The 20,386-nt window shown below is 35.5% G+C and overlaps 1 protein-coding gene across 4 annotated transcripts in view; it reads left to right on the forward strand.

Moving 5' to 3' along the window:
• Positions 1–20,386, forward strand: part of LOC145673217 (nitric oxide-associated protein 1) — a 31,813-nt gene that overhangs the window by 2,720 nt on the left and 8,707 nt on the right. For all 4 annotated transcript variants that reach the window (XM_081742704.1, XM_081742703.1, XM_081742702.1 and 1 more), the window contains exon 2: positions 9,976–12,048. In XM_081742704.1, coding sequence (XP_081598830.1) covers positions 10,035–12,048 — 2,014 coding nt within the window. In that variant the 5' untranslated portion in view covers positions 9,976–10,034. The remainder of the gene's footprint in view (positions 1–9,975; positions 12,049–20,386) is intronic.

The raw sequence follows: 20,386 nt of genomic DNA on the forward strand, positions 1-20,386 counted from the left end.
GTAGCAGTTTTTTGCCACGTGTCCTTTTTGCACGCTGAAAATAATATATTCCTCTTCTTGTCTGTAATTTCAGTTCATTTCCACACTTATAACTAACTGTTTTCGTTTCTACACGTATGATAAACTGTTCATCTGTTCAGTAGACCGTGTTCTTCACACAGTTTCAACAACTGACGCTCGTTATTTTTTTGTATAATTCGATAAACTCAAACATGATACGTCATTTTCTTGAATTATATACTGTCTTTCCCGCCACTAAATTATAACAAGTATTCCTCTCTACCAAATAGTCCCTTCCACCTCCACATAACATCAATACCAACCACCAACAACAACCACCTTCTTACCTTCCTCTATTCTTTGCGCCTGATTTTTACTCACTCTTCCTCACAAATCAAAGTAAATTCTCTAAATCATGCAGTAAATTTCCTAAAATTGCTCCTATGATACAGCAAACCCAAAACCACTGTGCAAAAGACACAAACCAACTTATGCTAGGTGGCCACGAGCGAAACAGGGAGACTTACGTGGATGTGCGTCCTCGGGAAGCAGGCTTGTCAGCGATTTAGGGTATGCCAATAAAGGAGAAAAATTTTAATCATAAAGTTACAATTTTTATGGCGGACTATTCTTAATCAGTACCCTTCGGGCTTCCCCCGGGAAAATAAATTTAAATAATCATTTGAAAGTCATTTGGATCTAAGAATTAAAGTGAAATATTACCTTAAAATACGTTACATCATTTTATATACTTTTTTTCGTTATAGAAATATAAAAGATATTACGTAGTCCTTTGAACTACCTCTTTCGATGGACGTTTAAATAAAAGAAGTGATGTACAGCAATGTTTTGTTAATTACTTTATTTAATGTATCTTTCAACAGTCAATCTTTAAAATTCAGTTATACCTTACTGTAGCAAACATTATTGAAATTAAGTAAATAAATATTTACCATTGCAATGTTTTACAGTTTTTGCCATAGTAGAAAATAAAACTGACAGTATCTCCTAATACAACATTTATTTGCTGTTTTTGAGTTGAGTTGAGTTGTGAGTTTAACGTTCCGTTTATCAGCGAGGCTATATGAGACTTGGACCTACTGATTAACGTGGAATCCGAATCCCATGAGCTCCCGCCGAGAATAGAACCCGGGTCTCCCACGCCAAAGGCGCGTACGCTAACCTCTTAGCCACGAAGGAGCTCTTTATTTACTATTTGTTTCAGAATAATACTGTTGAGGAAAAGGTTATTTTCTTTTAAGCCATAAAGTTGGCGAGAGATAATAGCGTCCTTATGCTTCAACATCTAGCCCAGCAACACATCACCAATAGCCCCTTGACCTGATAGTATTTAAGCCATTGCAGCTCTACTAGACGCAGGAGTTACAAACAGGGTGGGAAAAAATCATGATTTTTTTCAAAAAAATCATTTTTGTTGATTTTTTTTATTTAAATCGATTTTTTGATTTAAATCAAATCTTTTTCTTCGTATAATACAAGTCGCTAACTGAAGAAAAATACATTAGGAATTAGTATTAAATGTTAATTATGCCATTTAAGTGAAAGTGTTGGGTTTTAATTTTGAATTAATTCCCAATCGTTAACCTATTTCAATCCCAAACAATGTTTCTTAAGCATTAAGGAAAAAAGTACAGCAATGTATATCAACATGACACTTTTGTTTTCACGAAAGTTACTGATATTTGGCAGGGGCATATTTTTAAACAATTGGAACTAGCTAGCGGCACGAAATACATATAAAGTACATAAATTTCGCCTAAAATTAACTAACTAACTCTATTACCTATGGAACCCGGAGGTTCAATGCCATGTTCACAAAAGCTCGCCTGACTTATATCGTTATAGTCAACTGAATCCAGTTTCTATTTTGTATTCTTATTTCTGCGAGATCCATCTTAATATTGTCCTCCCATCTGTGATTAGGTCTTCCTAATGATCGTTTTCCGATTGGACTTCCAGTTAAAACTTTGAAAGGGGTCTTACTTTCTTCCATTCTCGCTACATGTCCTGCCCACCTGATCCTCCAAGATTTGATGACCCTAACAATGTTTGGTGAATGCTATAAATTATGCAGCTCCTCATCATGAAGTTTTCGCCATTCCTCATTTCCGATCCATTGGGTTCCGAATATTCGTTTCAGAATTTTATTCTCAAATACTTTCAGTCTGCGTTCTTCCCTCAGCGTAAGCGACCATGTTTCACAACCATACAGCACAACAGACATAATTATCGTTTTATATATTTTAAAGCTTCAAATTCCTCGACACAATTCGCGACGATAAGAGATTTTGAACTGAATAATAACACGAATTCCCTGCTTTTAGTCGATATTTAATTACTTCGTGAATATCGTTTTCTGATCCTATACATTAGCCGATGGCAAAACATTCTTTGTCTTTATGCGATGAGCTTTTGTAAGTCAAAAATTTTCTGCAGGAATTCCAAAATAAAAAAATCAAGATCAGTTCCAGCAGACGAAAAACTTGTGATTGTTAAAAATATGCTTTGTGTGACGTGAAAAACAGTTCAAATGTGGAGTTGTCCGTGCATTTAAGACATCTATACATAGCAGGCACGTTTTTATACTTTTCTGTTGGCTATTTTATTTCCTCTGACAATTTTTCCTGCACAGGCGCGGCAAATTTTCTGCGATCACATCGCAGATTGCGGCATGTTCTGCAATGGGGTCAAGTATCCACTTTATCAAAAGTATTATTCGATATTTTAACGCATCCAAAATTTGTCGTATTACTATCCCGAGGAACTTCTATGTATTTAGTACATAAATTTCGCTCAAAATTTTAAAATCTTTTTTTTTTTTTTTTTTTTTTTTTGTTGTTGTTGTTGTTGTTGATGTTTAGGAGAGGGGATTGGACCCCTCTAAATACGCCCATATTATCTGGAAACAAACAAATAGTCGTGGACACAAAAGAGTTTTCATCTTCAATGTCCATGGTGATTTCCCCGTTGGAATAGAAATTTCAAAACCCTGTGTTACAAAGAGAAGAAAGCAGGGTTCACCCGTAACCCGTTCAAACGGGATTTTCCCTGATCGTTCCCTACATAATACTCGTTTTCATACTGTGCTTACATACATTTGAGTCTCATTGTATTATGATTATTATCTTCCATAATCGAAATAACAGAAGAGAAACGGGATTTTACTTAGTTTCACTTTAAATTAATTCATTTCGGAATTTGATTTAAATCAACGATTTTTATTTAAAAAATCAAGTGATTTAAATCTTGATTAAAATCGTGATTTAAATCAGACTGATTTAAATCAATCCACCCTGGTTACAAATGCCGTAGAAACAATAAGGTCGCTTTGCGTCAGTGCCACGTATGTGCTGTTATTGGTGAAATTTATCTCCAAGCTGCAATATGAACCGATATCAAAGCTAGTGGCATGTTGGCCTGTTGATAGCGCGGATTTCGTCACAAATAGGCAACAGAATTTGGAAAATGGAAAGCAACGAAAAGGACAAACTGGAACAGGTATCTATGATCGGATTCACCAACAGACATTGCTGAAGAATCACTTGGAAACCTTGTAGAAGACACGTGATCTCTGCAACGATCGACTTGCCACAAGTTTTTATGTGTCTCATTGTAAAAAATGTCCAGCAAGAAAGCTCTGAAGACACCAAGCTACGTCCAGCCATTAGAAGTCAAGCAACAAGAAAGGCTGAAGAACAAAACTGAGCAACATATTACTTAGGTATTTCATGCTCGAAACAAGATGATGCTATTCCATCTACGTCACGAGATACAATATCATCCAAGAAGATAGAGACCGAAAATTGTCTGAAACGAAAAAAAAAAAAGAGTTAGGCCTGTGAACAAGACATTGCAATTAGGGGGCGCGGTGGCTCAGTGGTAGAGCGTTCCCCTCCGGTGCTTGGGTTCCCTGGTTCGATCCCAGCTCGCGCCGTGTGGACTTTGTGGCGGACAAACACCGTGCTCGTGGGTTTTCTCGGGGTTCTCCCGTTTCCTCCCACTTTCTTCATTCCACCATTTCACTCATTTCTCATTATCACCGTCTCCTTTAGCCTAACCGGCATGAGCGTGGGACGTTAAACTTAAAGATTTCATTTCATTTTTTTTCATTGCAATTATGCGATTAAGATGCGACTACATGCAAACAACAACCTGTAAATGGTAGAAAATGGTCAGAGTGGTATTGTTTCTTATGTGATGAAAGTGTGGTAGAAAAGGTGGTTCAGTGTACTGATTGTTAAAAATGGGCACATAATTTGATTACTTATACATTCCTCTTTTAAAATTACATTAGATATTTCTTCCGTAAATTTTACACATTTATAGAACCCTGAACTGGACCAGTACCCAACGTAAGACAAAAAGTATAGACTAACTTGGATGCAGAAATACCTGCTTTTGGTGTTATAGTAGTCGGAAAAATACGAAAACAGCTATAACTCGAGAGCGGAATGTCATATAAAAACGAACTTCCATTAGTAGATAGTGTACACTTGAATATGGTGCGAGAGCGGCATGTTTAGCCCGCATAGAAATTAAGAACTTCGTACCAGAGTCAAGAGCATCTCGACCCATGAAACCCATGTGCTGGATGCAAATGAGTCTCCACTCTTACTAGACTTTGGTGCATATTGGAGGGGGTGTTCGGATATTATACCGAAGAACTTCGAGAAAGAAAGACTCCGTGCACAAAGACATGAATAAAATTAATACAATCAAGGGTGAAGAAGTGCATCATTTTGTAGCGAAAGCCCCCCAAAATTTTGCTGAAGAATGCCATTACTGGAGAACGAACTGTCGGATCAAAATTGGGCAAAAGGACTAAAAAGGATGTAAGGCATTTGAGTTCCACCCATCCTGGAAAGATGCCTGAAGGAGAATATTATCAGCGAAATCAAAATAATCTTCAGAATCGTCAGATTGCAAGGCTTACAAAACTACTTTTCAAGGTAGTCTCTGTACAATGAGTAGTTCAGAACAACAACCCGAATAGTTGGAATTTGGACATTCAGAATGCTACTTACCAATACAGGTATTTAAAAATTCATATGCGGAGAAGCTAAATTTCTTTTTTCTTTCTTTTTAATTATGAAATAATTCTTAAAATCTTATCGTGAACTTCCAGCTGATGCTTCTGTTTAGGACATTATTTTACACGGTATTTCAGTTCTCTCTGGAACCGTTGTCAAGCGCAGGTATGAGACAAGCCGAAATCTATTTACGATTATATCAGTGTATCATTCCACAATCTATAAATGGAAAAACTGGCTCCGTGGTACCTCCTGTTAATGATGTTCAAAACTTCTTAGTTTGTATGTAACCATACCTGTTAACTTAATCTCGTTAGCTACTTCCTGATGTCCAGCCCCTGTCCGTTGCTTAAACCTGTTTCAGGCCATTGTAAAATTGTAGAGTAAATATGACTCACCCCATTTTGCACTCAGAACGCTAAAGATGTCAGTTGAGCCATTCTTTATTTTTGAAAACTATCTACAATTTTCGCATTTCAGCACTTAAAAATTTGTTCTTATAATTAAACAGTCGTACCACAGTTGATTTGAACTTGTAGCGTTCTTGTTGCTTGTTTTAATTGTGTCCAGTTTTTTATTAGTTGGACTAATTGTAATTTCCTTTCATTTTGTGAAGAAAAAAAAAAACTTTCTAAACTATGGCTTCCATACTGGTTATGAAAGTTAAGTGTTGCCATATCAGTACTGATCGCAGCACGCGTTATTTCAAACATGAGGAACTGGCGGTCCCTAACACTTCTGACTTTCCGCTGAGCATTCTGTGTCTGCTACAGTCAAGGCTTTTATCTCTTTTCTACTTTGAACCACCATGAAGTCAAAGCATATCTGAGAATTCTATTGCAAGCATGTATGGGAATTATGCTCTCTAGGAAATCCTTTGCGCATCTATTGCATTGCTGAAGTATGCATTTTTGGGTGGCATATTGATATATCCAACTTCTTTTAGCTGATATAGACCTCCACTTAACAGTTCTTTGAAAGCTTTTCCACGCTTTTGGACATCCCAATCTCCGGAACTATGCACTTGTTGCCACAGGTCCATATAAATTTTTTAAAATTTTCTTTCTTATTTTGATAGGAATTACCTCGTTCAGTTTGTCGATATGGTTTAACATCGTGTATATGCGACAATGAAAGCAAAAACAGAAGGGTCGCCAGGAATGAGAGAAATTGGCAGTTTTGCGCCGAATTTCGAACAAGACGCGATATAACCCGAAATTTTAAAAATACGTTTTCATTACTTCAAAAATGCTAGTTTTCCGCTGACGGAACAGTAGAACGTTGTATGAACTGTGCATTTTGGGTGATTAGGACACGACTATAGGAAACATGTTGCCCGTTAGGTATCACCATCGAGGCTGGATGGGGAGTTCCGAAGTGATGATTGTTTGAAGTTTGTTGTAAATACACTTACATATGTATGGCTTCCAAGGAGCAATCCTAATTGTGAGATTTTTTTTTTCAAGTATGGACTGATTATAAGTGACGAACGTACAACAATGTAGGAGGAAAATGTGGAAACATGTAATGCTTATGTTTAATGTTTAAATGTAAACTGTGCCTGTGTGTTTTCAGAAGACAGCAAAACTTTCCTACTCATAGTAAGTTTAGTTACTGATTTTCCTCAGTTTGATTTAAAATATATATATAAAATGAAATGAAATTGACATTGTCAAGTAAAATATTCAGTGTATTTTATTTTTAGGTAATTAATGGTTTATTTTTATAGTGATCTATGAATAAAAGGAACAATTGAAAAAAAAAGGTCATGGAATTCTGTTCCACAAGAGCTACAAAATGCGAAACTTTATTTGGAAAATGCGACAAAACGCGAAATATGAGAAACGAAACGCGAAATTTTCAAATTCTTAGTGCGAAAAACTCGTGCCCCTAGATATAATCAATTGACACGCTCCTTGTTATTTACAATGCACTGTTTGGAATTACTCTAAAGTAACTTCTCTGTACATTTGCTTACAATTCTGTAAAACAAGAAATATGTAAACTTAGTCATTTGCTTTTTTTTTTTTTTTTTTTTTTTTTTTTTTTTTTTTTTTTTTTAATAAATTGTTTCAACAGATGCTCCTGTCTTTTGTAGGTTGGAGTTCTTTATTGGAAAATCATCTTCACAAAATAATAAAATCTAATCTTAAACATTTTGACAGTACAAAACTTGAATGACGAGATCACAAATCGTAATAAATAGGCTCTATTACTTAATTAATATAAGAATATTCAGTAAAAAAAATCATATAAAATAATCAAATAAATAAATATTGATTTAAGAACCTGATACCTGTGCATCATCTTTCGAATTCCTTACATTTTCCTTAACCCATATATCGAGTCATACCAATCCATTTCTTTTGCATTCACGCTTTGTCTCTAATCACCAATGAGCAGTTCTTGATCTGTGAAAAAGATTGTGTGTGTTTAAATTAAAATAATATTCAATTTAACTTCAGAGGTTGTTTCCTTTATGCTTATGAGGATAGATGTTATCTATAAATGAGTAATTGTGTAAGAATATTGAAAGAATGAGTATGTAGAACAGGCGGAAGAATATTTAGATAACTCACGGACACGATCTTACCGATCACAAACTCATGGTCTAGACTCTTAACCAAGGATTTCTCGTACAGGAGATGAGCGCATTATTACTGAGTCATCATGTTTCTTCGAGGGAAATTTTTCATTGTTGTTTGGGGCAGCGAAGTCTATCTTGGAAATAATTAGAAATTTAAGAGTATCTCAATCCTCCCACACCTTTTTTAAGTTTATATTTGTGTGCACTACAAGTTCATAATCATAAATTACTGTTTAGATTATTTTTTTTTCAACTTAAATATATTGCTTATGTCTGTTAAGTACACTTATTCTACTGTATACCTTATACGTATGAAAGTAATTTAATACTTTTAATTTAAGATGCACTTTTTTTTTTTAACAAATAGGCTCTCTTTAAGTCAGGGTGCTCGTAGAATCGATGGTATTTTAGATTCGCGTGCACTGCGTCTATTACAAACGGAGATATTGGTAGTGACGACCATCTCAGAGTTCAGGGGTGATTAGCTAGCTGAAAAATGTCTTGGGGCGCCCGGACCTGATGTTTTGTTGAACCTGAGATCGATGTTCTGCATGAACTCCTTTCGCGGATAACTGACCAACAGAGCCAAGGAACAAAATAACGACGAATGATGGAGTTTGTTCTGATTCCCGGTGGCATGACATCAATTCAGCCGCTGAACGTAAGCATCAAAAGTTGTTTAAAACCAAGGTGAAGGAATAATACGGTCAGTGGCGGTGGTTCATTACTTTTCCACCTTATGAGAAAGCATTCCCGCCCTGCTAATTGTAAAATAGTTTAAGGATGCTGCATTTTAATGCAGTGATAAAATCGTCTGGGAAGATTGCAGAGAAAGTGATGGAGAAAGTGACAGGACGAACGAGGGTGTAGATGTGCTGTTGAATCTCCTATTCAGAAAAAAAATCAGTGAAAATGCGTCTTAGATGTATCAGCAAATTGTTTTTTACTTGAGGTATGAAAAATTAAGATGAAACTTAGAATTTGAGTAAATAATACGATATTATCACGATTTGTATACTACTTTCAAATAGCCTTTAAGTGTTTTGGCAGTGCGATAGAACAAAGAGAAATCCACCAGCCTAATTCAAACCTCAATCATTCGTTTGTCAACCAATTGCTGTAATATCTTTCAGCCATACGACTTTATTCGTCTAGGTCTGCTATTTTTTTTTTTTTTTAGTATATATAGAAATTCCCGATGCTTCATCAACTAAAATATCAGTTGTACTGGACTTTTTCTGTAAATTCCAAACATCTCTCTTCTGTAAAGATTGGAGTAAGGAAGCGCCAGAAAACAGAATCTGGCCGTGCCAATCCAGTCCCCAGATTACTCTGCAATTAATTTGATACTCTTAATATTAACTTGTGAAAGCAATTGGATATGTACTTAATATTGGAAAAAAATATTCTTACTTTTCATCCTGGACATGAGAATCGTACCATACGTTTCAGGATCTCTTTGGCCCCTTTTTCAACGTACTATCAACCACCACACTGCCCACTAAAATATGGTTATAGGTTCTGTCCGTCCGCAAAGACCTATGCTTCAATATAAAGCAAGAGGTGAGAAGATAATTCAATTAACACTGTGAACATTTTTGTTTAAAGTTGTAAACACTGAATTACATGGTAACTAGTTATAAGGCAGTATCAATGACAATACATTCTACTTATCAACGTTCCATAATTACCACAACTTCAGAAGTAAATACTTTTCGCAAGATATGAAACGCATTACTACGTGAACTAACGTTTACATCTTTAACCAAAAATTTCCACGAAGTGTGGAATGAACTCCCTCCTTCTTTCCAAAAGTTTTGTATTGAATCGTGAGTGTTTACGAATAGACAGAACCTACATCCATATTTTAGTGAGCAATGGAAGACACATTGATGTTGGGATCAGAGAAGTCGTGAACTAGATTTAAGAATAATTCTTGGGTGTCTGTGTAAAGTGAGTAACTCCAAAAACTTTGATTTAAAAGAGCATGTATGATATGTACATCAAAATCTACAATATCGCAATTACCTCGAGACATATAGTCAAGTTCCTTCTCAGCTAATAGCGATATAAAGTACACTCTATTCACACCAGTGCGAAAGAATATTGGCTTTCTTCGTAGTTATATAACTCAGTATTTTCAGCTTTGGAGATACCCACCCGAGATTTTTTCTCATTTATTTATTAGTTTTATTTTATTTCATTTTTTAAACTGGTGTTCTACTTTTGAGAAAACATATGATGGATAATACTTGTTAATTTGTACACTTGATGACAATGTTAATTGATTACCACATTAAATAGTATCATATTTATAAAATTCATTTTATTTTACAGGCATTTTCACCCTTCAGTCACTGGAATCATATAGATAATTTGGAAATTACAATACAGACATGAACATGACTACACGTCCAGTCTTGGTCAGCGCGCTGAAATGCTCAGGTTCCTCCAAAGTGTTCCCTTGCCACGCTTTAAAGAGGCATATCCATTGTTTGGTGACGAAACGTTTTATTTTGTCAAATCTTGGGTATAGTAAATTAAATAAATTCAACAATGTAATTAGTTGTTTTGTTCGTACAGCTGGTAAAGTGAATGAGTCTCATCTAGTAGTGAAGAACGATTCTGATAGTAATTATACTCTTACTGAGACCACGGTGACTAGTTCGCAGCTAGTCCTAAAAGATGATCCCAATTATTTTGTATCTCAACTTGAACAATATAAAAACCAAATTTTGTATAGTTCTGTTATTGAGAAAACCAATCCGACTTTGAGTTGGTTGAAGAAAAAGATCCGCGAAAGTAAACTTAGTAAAGAAAGAAATAAACTAAATAACGAAGGTGTTTATTATAAAAATGCACCACCTTTGGCAATGAGCTACGTAGATGAACAAATAGTGGAAGAGGATTCATCGGATAGAAAAATGGATACATCTCTTCGTGCACTGGAAAAATTAAGAACAGATTATTTCAAAAGTGATTTCGGCAATCCGTTTATAAATCCATTAGAGGAAAAACTCGCGTTGTCACAACTAGATTTCGGAACCCCTCGTAAAGATGTTCCTGTGAGTCCAATCCCATGTGGTGGATGCGGTGCAACAATGCATTGTCAAAATCCGTCTGTTCCTGGATATGTACCTAGTGAAATATTTATCGGAAAAACTAAGAAAGAATTATATTCTATGGTTTGTCAGCGATGTTTTCTAATGCAGACTTACGATGTTGCACTTAACGTGAGCGTATCGTCAGATGAGTACCCAAGATTAATAGGCGAAATTAAAGAGAAAAAAGCTTTGGTGATTTTGGTTGTTGATTTGTTTGATTTTCCGTGCAGTGTTTGGCCTCAATTATTAGACTTCATTGGCCATAAACGCCCTATTTATGTTGTAGGAAACAAGGTTGATTTGATACCGAAAGATTCAAAAAGCTATTTAGAACATTTTAAAGTATGTCTTCGTAAGAACTTGAACAGTATAGGAATACCTGAGGAAAATATTAAACATCTATGCCTCGTTAGTGCAAAAACAGGTTATGGTGTTGAGGAACTGATCACCAAACTCCAGCGAACGTGGTCTACTAAAGGCGACGTCTATTTGATTGGTTGTACTAATGTAGGGAAGTCTACTTTGTTTAACGCACTGCTGAAGTCTGATTTCTGTAAAGTACAAGCTGTAGACTTGATAGCCAGAGCAACTACATCGCCATGGCCAGGAACGACACTTAATTTGTTGAAATTTCCGATTACTTACCCTTCGCGATGGCGTCTTAAAGTTCGTTCAAGGCGTTTGAGAGAAGTTAGAGAGCTTCAGCTGTACGAAGAGAAACTGCGAAAGGAACGCTTAAGAGAAACCAATAATCCGAGATACGCAATCCCAACAGGTGAAGTAGGAATGAGTTTTAAGGATGAGCCGGAAGAAGTTCGGGATCCATTTTCTGTTAATGCTTCCACAGTTAACATCGGAGAAGTGTTTGATCCAACTCATAACGATTTCTGCAGAGGAAAATGGTGTTACGACACTCCGGGTTCAATACACCCTGAACAGATACTGAATATGTTGACTACGGAGGAATTAATGTTGACGTTACCAAAGACGATGTTGTCTCCGAGAACTTATTTGTTCAAGTGCCACATGACGCTCTTCCTTGCCGGCTTAGGGAGAGTGGATTATGTTGAAGGAACATCCCCTGTGCGTGTTACTGTAATGGCTTCAAGCAAGCTACCTGTAACTATATGCCATACGGAAGCAGCCGACAAATTGTATGAAGCATTTCTTGGCTCAGAACTGTTTGCTGTGCCCTCTGGTGATAACCAGAGATTAAAGAACTGGCCTCAGATGAAATGGAAACAAATTGAAACAGTGGGAGTTGGCTGGAAGGAGTGTGCCATCGACATCGTATTATCATCTGTGGGTAAGTTATATTTTAATTAGTTAATTGAAGGGCCCTCTGCAATGAGAAGGTAAGTTTAAAATGGAGGTGTTGAGTTGCAAAGTTTATAAACTTAACGTGAAACGTGGTAATTAACAGCAGTAAGCCTGTGTGTTTATATATGCCTATGAAGAAAAATGGTGTAACATTTGGTGTATGCTTTGGAGCATAAAAGACGAATACTGAAAATGAGAAATAATGTATAACGGAAGTGGAAAAGTGAGCATGTACCTTGTTATTGCGTATTCTAAAATACTGGTGGAAAGAAAAAAGGACCGGAGAACACATAATGACGTGTGTTGCAACTAGAGATGCAAGGGCTCGGAAAAAACCCGTTTTTTTAAAAAAAAAAAAAAACTCTGTTTTTTTCTGCTTCGCTTTTTTGCTTGGGAAATTTTGGGCTTTTTTGAAAATTGTGCTTTAAACTGATAAAGCAGACTTTGTTTCGCTTCTCTACAACAAAATAATTCATTTAATTAGTGGTTGATGCAGATAATAATATGAAACCTCGAAAATAAACCATGAATTTCAAAAAGATTTTTAAAAATTCTTAACATATTTACATGATGAATTCCAAAGGATTAACCAATATATGTAATAATATTTTAACCTCTTATATACAATAAGTACTTTAAAAAATGATACACAAATAACTAGCAAAATTGTATGTAGTATTTTTACTTCAAAATATCACACACCCTCTTTTTGAAGCAAAATAAAGAAAAACATTAGAGAAATCTGCACATCAAGAGCTTCGTTTCGGGTGGTTCTGTACAATCTTGAAATTTTTCAGTTAAGTTTTAGCTTTCATATACATTGTATGAATATTTCGAACAAATTTTTCACTAATTGATCACATACGTAATAATCTGTAACCACCTATCAGGTGCTTCGGATCTGCAAAATCGGTAAAGCTCCAAATTCAGTAATGCATTGACTGTTCTTTAAGCTTGTTCAGAATCGGGAAAGTATCGAATTTTCTGTTCGTGGATCATATACGTAATAGACGGTTCATCTGAGCGTATGGTTTCCTAGGCTGTAGAATATAGAACCACCATCACAGTTTATCCAGTCCTAAAGGTTTCTGAATTTTTAACAAGAAAATTCAACATATCGTTACGATTTTTTTTTTTTTTTTTTTTTTTTACAAAGTAGAAAAACTATGGAATACATTTAAAAAGAGTGGAAGAATCAATCACTGTTCCAATTCACAAGAAAGACTACAAAATTGATTGTAATAATTATCGAGGCATTTATCTTAACATTCTATTAATAAGATTGACCCCATACGCAGATGAAATTATTGAAGATTATCAGTGTGGATTTAGTTGAAATCGACCAGATATTTGCCATTCGACAAATACTCGAAAAGAAATGGGCATATATTACCCAGTACATCAACTGTTTATTGATTTTAGAAAGACTTACAACTCGGTTAGGAGGGAAACACTGTACAACATTCTTACAGAATTTGGAGTGCCGAAAAAGCTACATTTATTAAGTGTTTAAATGAATCCCAGAGTAAAGTCCAAGTAGAAAAATGCGAGCTTCCACGTCGAGATTGGCCTGAAACAAGAATATGCGTTATCGCCGTTATTATTCAGCTTTGTTCTGGAGTATGCTAAAAGAAAAATCAAAGATAGGAACCAGGGCCTAAAGTTGAATGGTATTCACCAGGTTATGGTGTATGCTGATGATGTAAATCTGATAGGAGAACAATCGAAAGAAATGCAGAGGCCTTAGTAAACGCTTGCAGGGACATGAGTAAATGCAGAGAAATCTAAATACAAGGAAATTGACAAGGATCGTAATACGGCAAATTATGAATGCATTAAAATATCAATTAATACTTTCGACACAGTGGATACTTTCAAGTATCTTGGATCAGTATTACCAGACCAAAATCATACCCACAAAGAAATTAAATGTCGACTGAAATGAAGAAATTCTTATTATTCAGTTCAAAATATTTTGTCGTCGCGAATTATGTGAAGGAATTTAAAGCTTAAAATATATAAAATGGTAATGCCTGTTATGCTTTATGGTTGTGAAACATCGTCGCTTACGCTGAGGGAAGAACGCAAACTGAAATTTTTAGAGAATAAAATTCTGAGACGAATATCTGGACCCAAGAGGAACGGGAATGGGGAATGGTGGAAACTTCATAAGGAGAAACTACATGATTTATATGGTTTGCCAAACATCGTTAGAGTCATCAAGTCTAGGAGGCTCAGGTGGGCAGGTCATGTAGCCAGAATGGAAGAAAGTAGGAACGCTTTCAAAGTTTTAACTGGAAATCCAATCGGGAAACGTCCATTAGGAAAACCTAGGCCCAGATGGGAGGACAATATTAAGATGGATCTAGCAGAAATAGGAATACAGAGTAGAAAATGGATTGGAGAAGAACAGAAGTCAATAGAGAGCTTTTGTGGCCATAGAGAAAGAGAGAGAGAATACATTTTCACGCTCAGCTTTACCGGGATTTGAGTCCGACTGGAGTCGAACCTCGGTTCAGCTGAAAACGCTACTGATGCGAGGATTCGTCCGCTGGGCTGCCTGAATATGACTTCCCCTCCTACTTCACTCCTAGACCAACCCCTCTCCGAACGGATTCCAGGGCTTTGGAAAAAGGTAGGTCTTAAAAGTGGAATTTAAAGAAAATGTTATGAACGCTAAATAAAATGTTTTGCTCCGTCTTCTTTCACATGCTGCATGGCTGAAATACAATCACGCTACTGCAATTCGATTGGGATAGCCTAGCTGACTATCTCTCAAGAAGCAAGTGAATTCTTAGAGATTTAAAAATTCAGTTGCTGCCTGATGCAATTTTAGACTTTACTAAAAGTATTTTAAAAATTAAAATAAGACATAGTTCTTAAATGAGTGATTAGGGTGATTGGCGTAGTGATGGTCAGCTTAACTGTCACCAAAAACACTAATACTATAGAGTAAAATAATAATAATAATAATAATAATAATAATAATAATAATAATAATAATAATAATAATAATAATAATAATAATAATAAAAGGATTACTGAGTTTTAACATAAATGATAACAGTTAGAAATTTGATAACGGAAATAAACTTTTACTGACTAAATAAAAATTCGAATGTGAATATAAAATGAGTTAACAATAATTTTGATTTTCTTTTCCTTGAAACAGCAACAAAACAAATAAAAAAAATGGTTGCGTAACAGGAATTTTGTTATAGAAATAATTACCGTGACTTTGAAAATGGTTAATAACAATTACCTTCTTGCAATCTTATTGCTTAATTTTACAAAGAGAACTGAATCTGTTATCTTGTTTGAGTACAAGAATATTATTTAAACTACATTCACAATATCAGGCCTTAAAAATCCTTTTTGCACCTTAATGAATTGAATTTATTTTGATCTACCTTTTACGAGATAGCACATTGATACACAGGTATCGAGTTACACGTAAAATGATTTATTTAAAAAAAATAAATATATCAAAAAGAGAAAAATGATGAAAGGAGAAAAATACTTGAGTAATTTAGAAGTTGTGGATACTTCTGAATTTCTATGCAGTCATGACTTGCTAAATGAGCGAAAGCCCGAAAATATATGAAGAATAGATAGAATAAAAGTGTACTTACGAAGTTTAGAATAGATAACGTTAAGTTTGGATATGAGCATATGAAATACATCTACACAAATTAAACATACGAAATAATCATTAATTATACTTGTATATATATATTCATAACACCAAATATTTTTTATCTTCACAATAATGTATATATATGCGAAGCACTTGATACATAGAAATATTCAAACTTGTAAATAAAAAAAATATTGAAAATGATTTATTACTTGGTGATATTTATAGTATCGACATTTATTTAATGAAAATTGACTCGTGCACAACCTTTGTGAACTTAGTCCTGGTAATAGGCTTATGTTGTATTTCCCTAACAGTAAAAATTTGTCAAGAATACATGATGTCTGATAAATAGATAAACCATAAGATATCCAATGCTACTCTGATCATAACAATCTTAGATGAACTGACCATATTGTTAATTTTTATGTCATCAATGACACGAATGATAAGGAAGCGATTTTACAACATTTGTGAATATTAATCTACAAATGGTCTCGATTTTACAAAATCATATCTGGAACTTAAATTATGACCACTAGCAACCCTAGGTCATTAGAAGACCGATGTAAGTAATAACTTAATTTGATCAAAAAATATTATTGTTGTTGTTGTTATTAAAATTTGGTCATCTGCACAGTTTTTATCGATGGAGAAAATGAAGTTTTAATTTCGCCCACACAGCAAAAATAAGAGTCACATCTTCTTTCGGGAATTAAATATACATTACTGATAAGTCTCCAAAATAACGAACGTTGAATTTAAAGTTCGTTGGGATTCCCTCAACACAGAAGCTACGGATAGGTGCAGAAATGGATTATAACCACATTGGCCATGGAACCGTGATCCATCGTACATCCAACAGTCTGATTAATAACAAAAGATTTAAACAGCCTACCTCAGTTTTAATGTGTGAAAACTCTCGATCTCTTACGTCCTCTATATACAATCGAGATTGGAGGCTGGGGCCTGAGTCCTCTCCTTCCCTCTGCGACAAGAAAGAAGTAAGTTCTGGTACTGATATCTCGTTGAAGCTTACTCGCCAAAACATGCTACTACACACAAACACACTGTCCAATACACACATCTTCAGGAGAGAGAGAATCTAGATAATGAAGGACGTTCGGCACATTGACGACGACGACACTATCGTCACTAATTATCGCATGATGATATTTCGAATAATACAGAAACAAAAAAAACGTTACGAACGAATAGAAGGCACTATCCACCGTGGTGTCTGTTCCAATGCTTCAGTACAACTGTCGTAGTTTTTAAAATTTTGTCTTTCTCTCTCTTCTGGTAATTTTGAAATTTGTGTGTGTGTGCGTGTGTAGTTCGTTAAGATGGCTGGGATTTCTTTGCCACCCGAGAACAATAAATCACCCTAGTGACAAGCGAGGGTGTCCTGTTGGATGCTGAACGCGATGACCACTGCCCAGTTTCGTGAAAGAAAACGTGGACAAAAAAATACATCCAAATTGAAACAAAGATAGGAAAACAAAAATACAAATTTTTATTTAACAATATGGATACAATTGTGGAAGGTGACGACTGTCATAACATTTAAGTTAAGCACAACTGCATAACAAACATGAGTGAAGCTTCGCGCTTTCATCGGTTAGAGGTTAGCTTTCGCGCTTCTATCGTGAAGTCCAGGATTCAACCCCACATTCGACCATTTTGACAGAAGTTTTTCTTAATTCCATCTGTGAATGTAGAGATAGTGCGTGTACTGTGAGTCCTGGCCGACTTCCTTTCTAATCGTTTTTAAATCTTTGTTATTACTAATTACCAGCAGTGATGGATTTGCGAAGAGAGTTAGGGTGGGGATGTCTTTCGGATTGAAGCCTCTACCCCGAAATTACGGAATTTCTAAAACAAACTAAATATTAGTTTTGCCTTTACTCATAAACTTCAAGCTGTCCTCAAATAAAAAATTAGGAACTTTTTAGAAAAACCAAACATTATTCAGAAAAACCCCTCCCAAATATTTTTCTAACTCCGATACTGATTATTTCTATCAAATGGTATTCAAAATTTTGTCCGGAAGATTATTGTTAAATCATTGCACAGCTACAGTATAACGGAAATGTGGAAGTACGCCCTGACAGATATATTGAAAAACGTACGCTCTGATGGATATATTGAAAATCATAAGTTTAATTATGTGCTAGAAGCTAGAGTACTAAGCACTAAGAAGTGAAACACGGATGACTAAAAAGAAATGATCTAGAGAAGAAAAAATGTCGATAATTCAGAAGTTAAAATAAAGTTAAAATACCTTCTAAAATTGCCCTCAATTACTACGTACTTTATGTTTACTTTAATTCATAAACCACATGCTCCATCTATCATGATGGTGAATTCCAGAGCGAAATATGGCATTTAGGTCATGGAATCTTATTTAACTTTAGAGTATACTATAAGAAAGCTATTTAAACAGAAAAATCATGAAAATGAAAAAAAGCCAAAATTTCCAAAATTCTCGTTTTTTCCCAAAAAAGCCGGCTTTTTATATGCAAAAAACCATCGATTCAAAAAAGCCGGCTTTTTTGCATCTCTAGTTGCAACGTTTATTTATAGGGACACACGAGAATACGAAATATACATTAATCTAACGTTGCAGGCAAACAAAATCCGGAAACTGCACTGTCTTTATTCTCGTTTAAAACTCCAAATGTGATACGTCCATTTCAGATTCAGAATCCGGTAGCGCAATTCAAAGACACCAACAGGGTTTAGAAAGTTTTTTGTAAAACTGCTGCTTGGCAGGAGTAACAAATCGGATCAGAGCATCCACATCTTTGTTCTTTGAATCCTTGATCCCATGTTTGACTGTTTTTTAGAGGGAGGGCAGAATGATGTCTAGTGGTGGTGCCTGCACCGAATAAGCTTTTTCTCCTAGACCACCATCAGGATTTGAAAAAACCCGGGCTTTTTGATAAAGCCCAACCCACCTGGGCCCATATGGGTTTTTCCGGGTATTTTCGGGTTTGATTGGGTTTTTTCGGGTTTAATTGGGTTTTCTCGAAATATTTCAATGACTTTGGGATAAAAGTGTTAAAATGTGATTTATATTTCAAAATTATCATTGTCAAAACTTGCAACAATTTTCTATTCATTGCTGTTTTGAAAAATGATCGTCATTTTGAAATTTTACGTTGGATCGACGCCAAAATATATACAGCTAATTTAGAGTGTCTTATGCTTCTACTCTAAAAATTTCAACTTAAAAAAAAACGAAAGGGGGTGCGGTGGCTCAGTGGTAGAGCGTTCACCTCTGGTGCTTGGGGTCCCGGGTTCGATCCCAGCCCCCGCCAAGTGAACTTTGTGGTGGACAAACACCGTGCTCGTGGGTTTTCTCGGGGTTCTCCCGTTTCCTCCCACGTTCTTCATTCCACCATTTCACTCATCTCTCATTATCACCGTCTCCTTTAGCCTAACCGGCATAACCGTGGGACATAAAACTTAAAGATTTCATTTTTTTTTAAAAAAAAACGAAAATTGCGGCGTGGATACCCGCTTTTTGAAAAAATGGCCGCCATTTTGAAATTTTATGTTGGTATGCCACCAAAATCTGTACAGGAAATTTAGTGAGTCTCGTGCTTGTACCCTGAAAGGTTAAACTTAAAAGACCGAAAGTGATACCGTGTAGTATATGTGTGGTACAGGCAGAAGAACGAACACATGTAGATCGAATCTTCCCAATACCCTGCGACATTCGCTAAATATGACCACCAAATATATTAATTTAAAACAAAGATATTAATTTAATTTAGAACAACTCAATTATATAATTCATGTTTTATAAAATAAACGTTTCAAAATGAGCTCCTTCGTGGCTAAGCGGTTATCGTACGCGCCTTTGGCGTGGGAGACCCGGGTTCGATTCCCGGCGGGAGCTCATGTGGTTCGGATTCCACGTTAATTAGTAGGTCCACGTCTCATATAGCCTCGCTGCTGAACGGGACGCTAAACTAAAATCAACTCAACGTTTCAAAATGTCTTAAATAAAATTAAATATTTTCTAGCGTAAAATAAATGGTTTTATTGTTGAAATTCACTTCCGATACTTTGTGCGTTCAATTACGGGAATTTCCTGAGCACTTGTTGCAAGACCGTTCTCCCAAAAAATTATTTAAAACAATTAAGAAAATATGCAGGGTGTTTCAAAACAACACCGACAACGTTTAGGAGATGATTCTTGACACCAAGATAAGACAAAAAGTATAGATCAACCTAGGTGAACAAATGCATCCTTTCGGAGTTTTAAGCTGCCGAAAACATAAAAAAATGAACTCTAAAGGTTCATAGCTCCAAAACTATGGAACCTACAAGCTGATTGTCCACAAAATACATTAAAATTAATTTCGTTGTGTTTTCGAAAGTGCTCTAACTACCCGTCACTGGCTGTAAATTCAGTAACATTTAACTGAATAGCTTTTTTCAGCGTCATCCCGGTCATTGGACTTTTTTTTTGAACTGCACAACCGAAAAAAATAATCCAGAACTGTCATTCATCTCATCATTTGGCGTTCTGCACAGTCTTTTCTTTTCCTCACTACAATCTGATTCCACGCCTGGACAATACTGACTTAACTGCGACGTATGTTGGATATTGTTAATTTAAAAACACAAAATTCTTCTCCCAATTTCGTACAGATTTCGTCTTTCTAAAGACAAT

Source organism: Thermobia domestica, chromosome 16, assembly GCF_964235325.1.
Source record: "Thermobia domestica chromosome 16, izTheDome1.hap1.1, whole genome shotgun sequence".
Lineage (NCBI taxonomy): Eukaryota > Metazoa > Arthropoda > Insecta > Zygentoma > Lepismatidae > Thermobia > Thermobia domestica.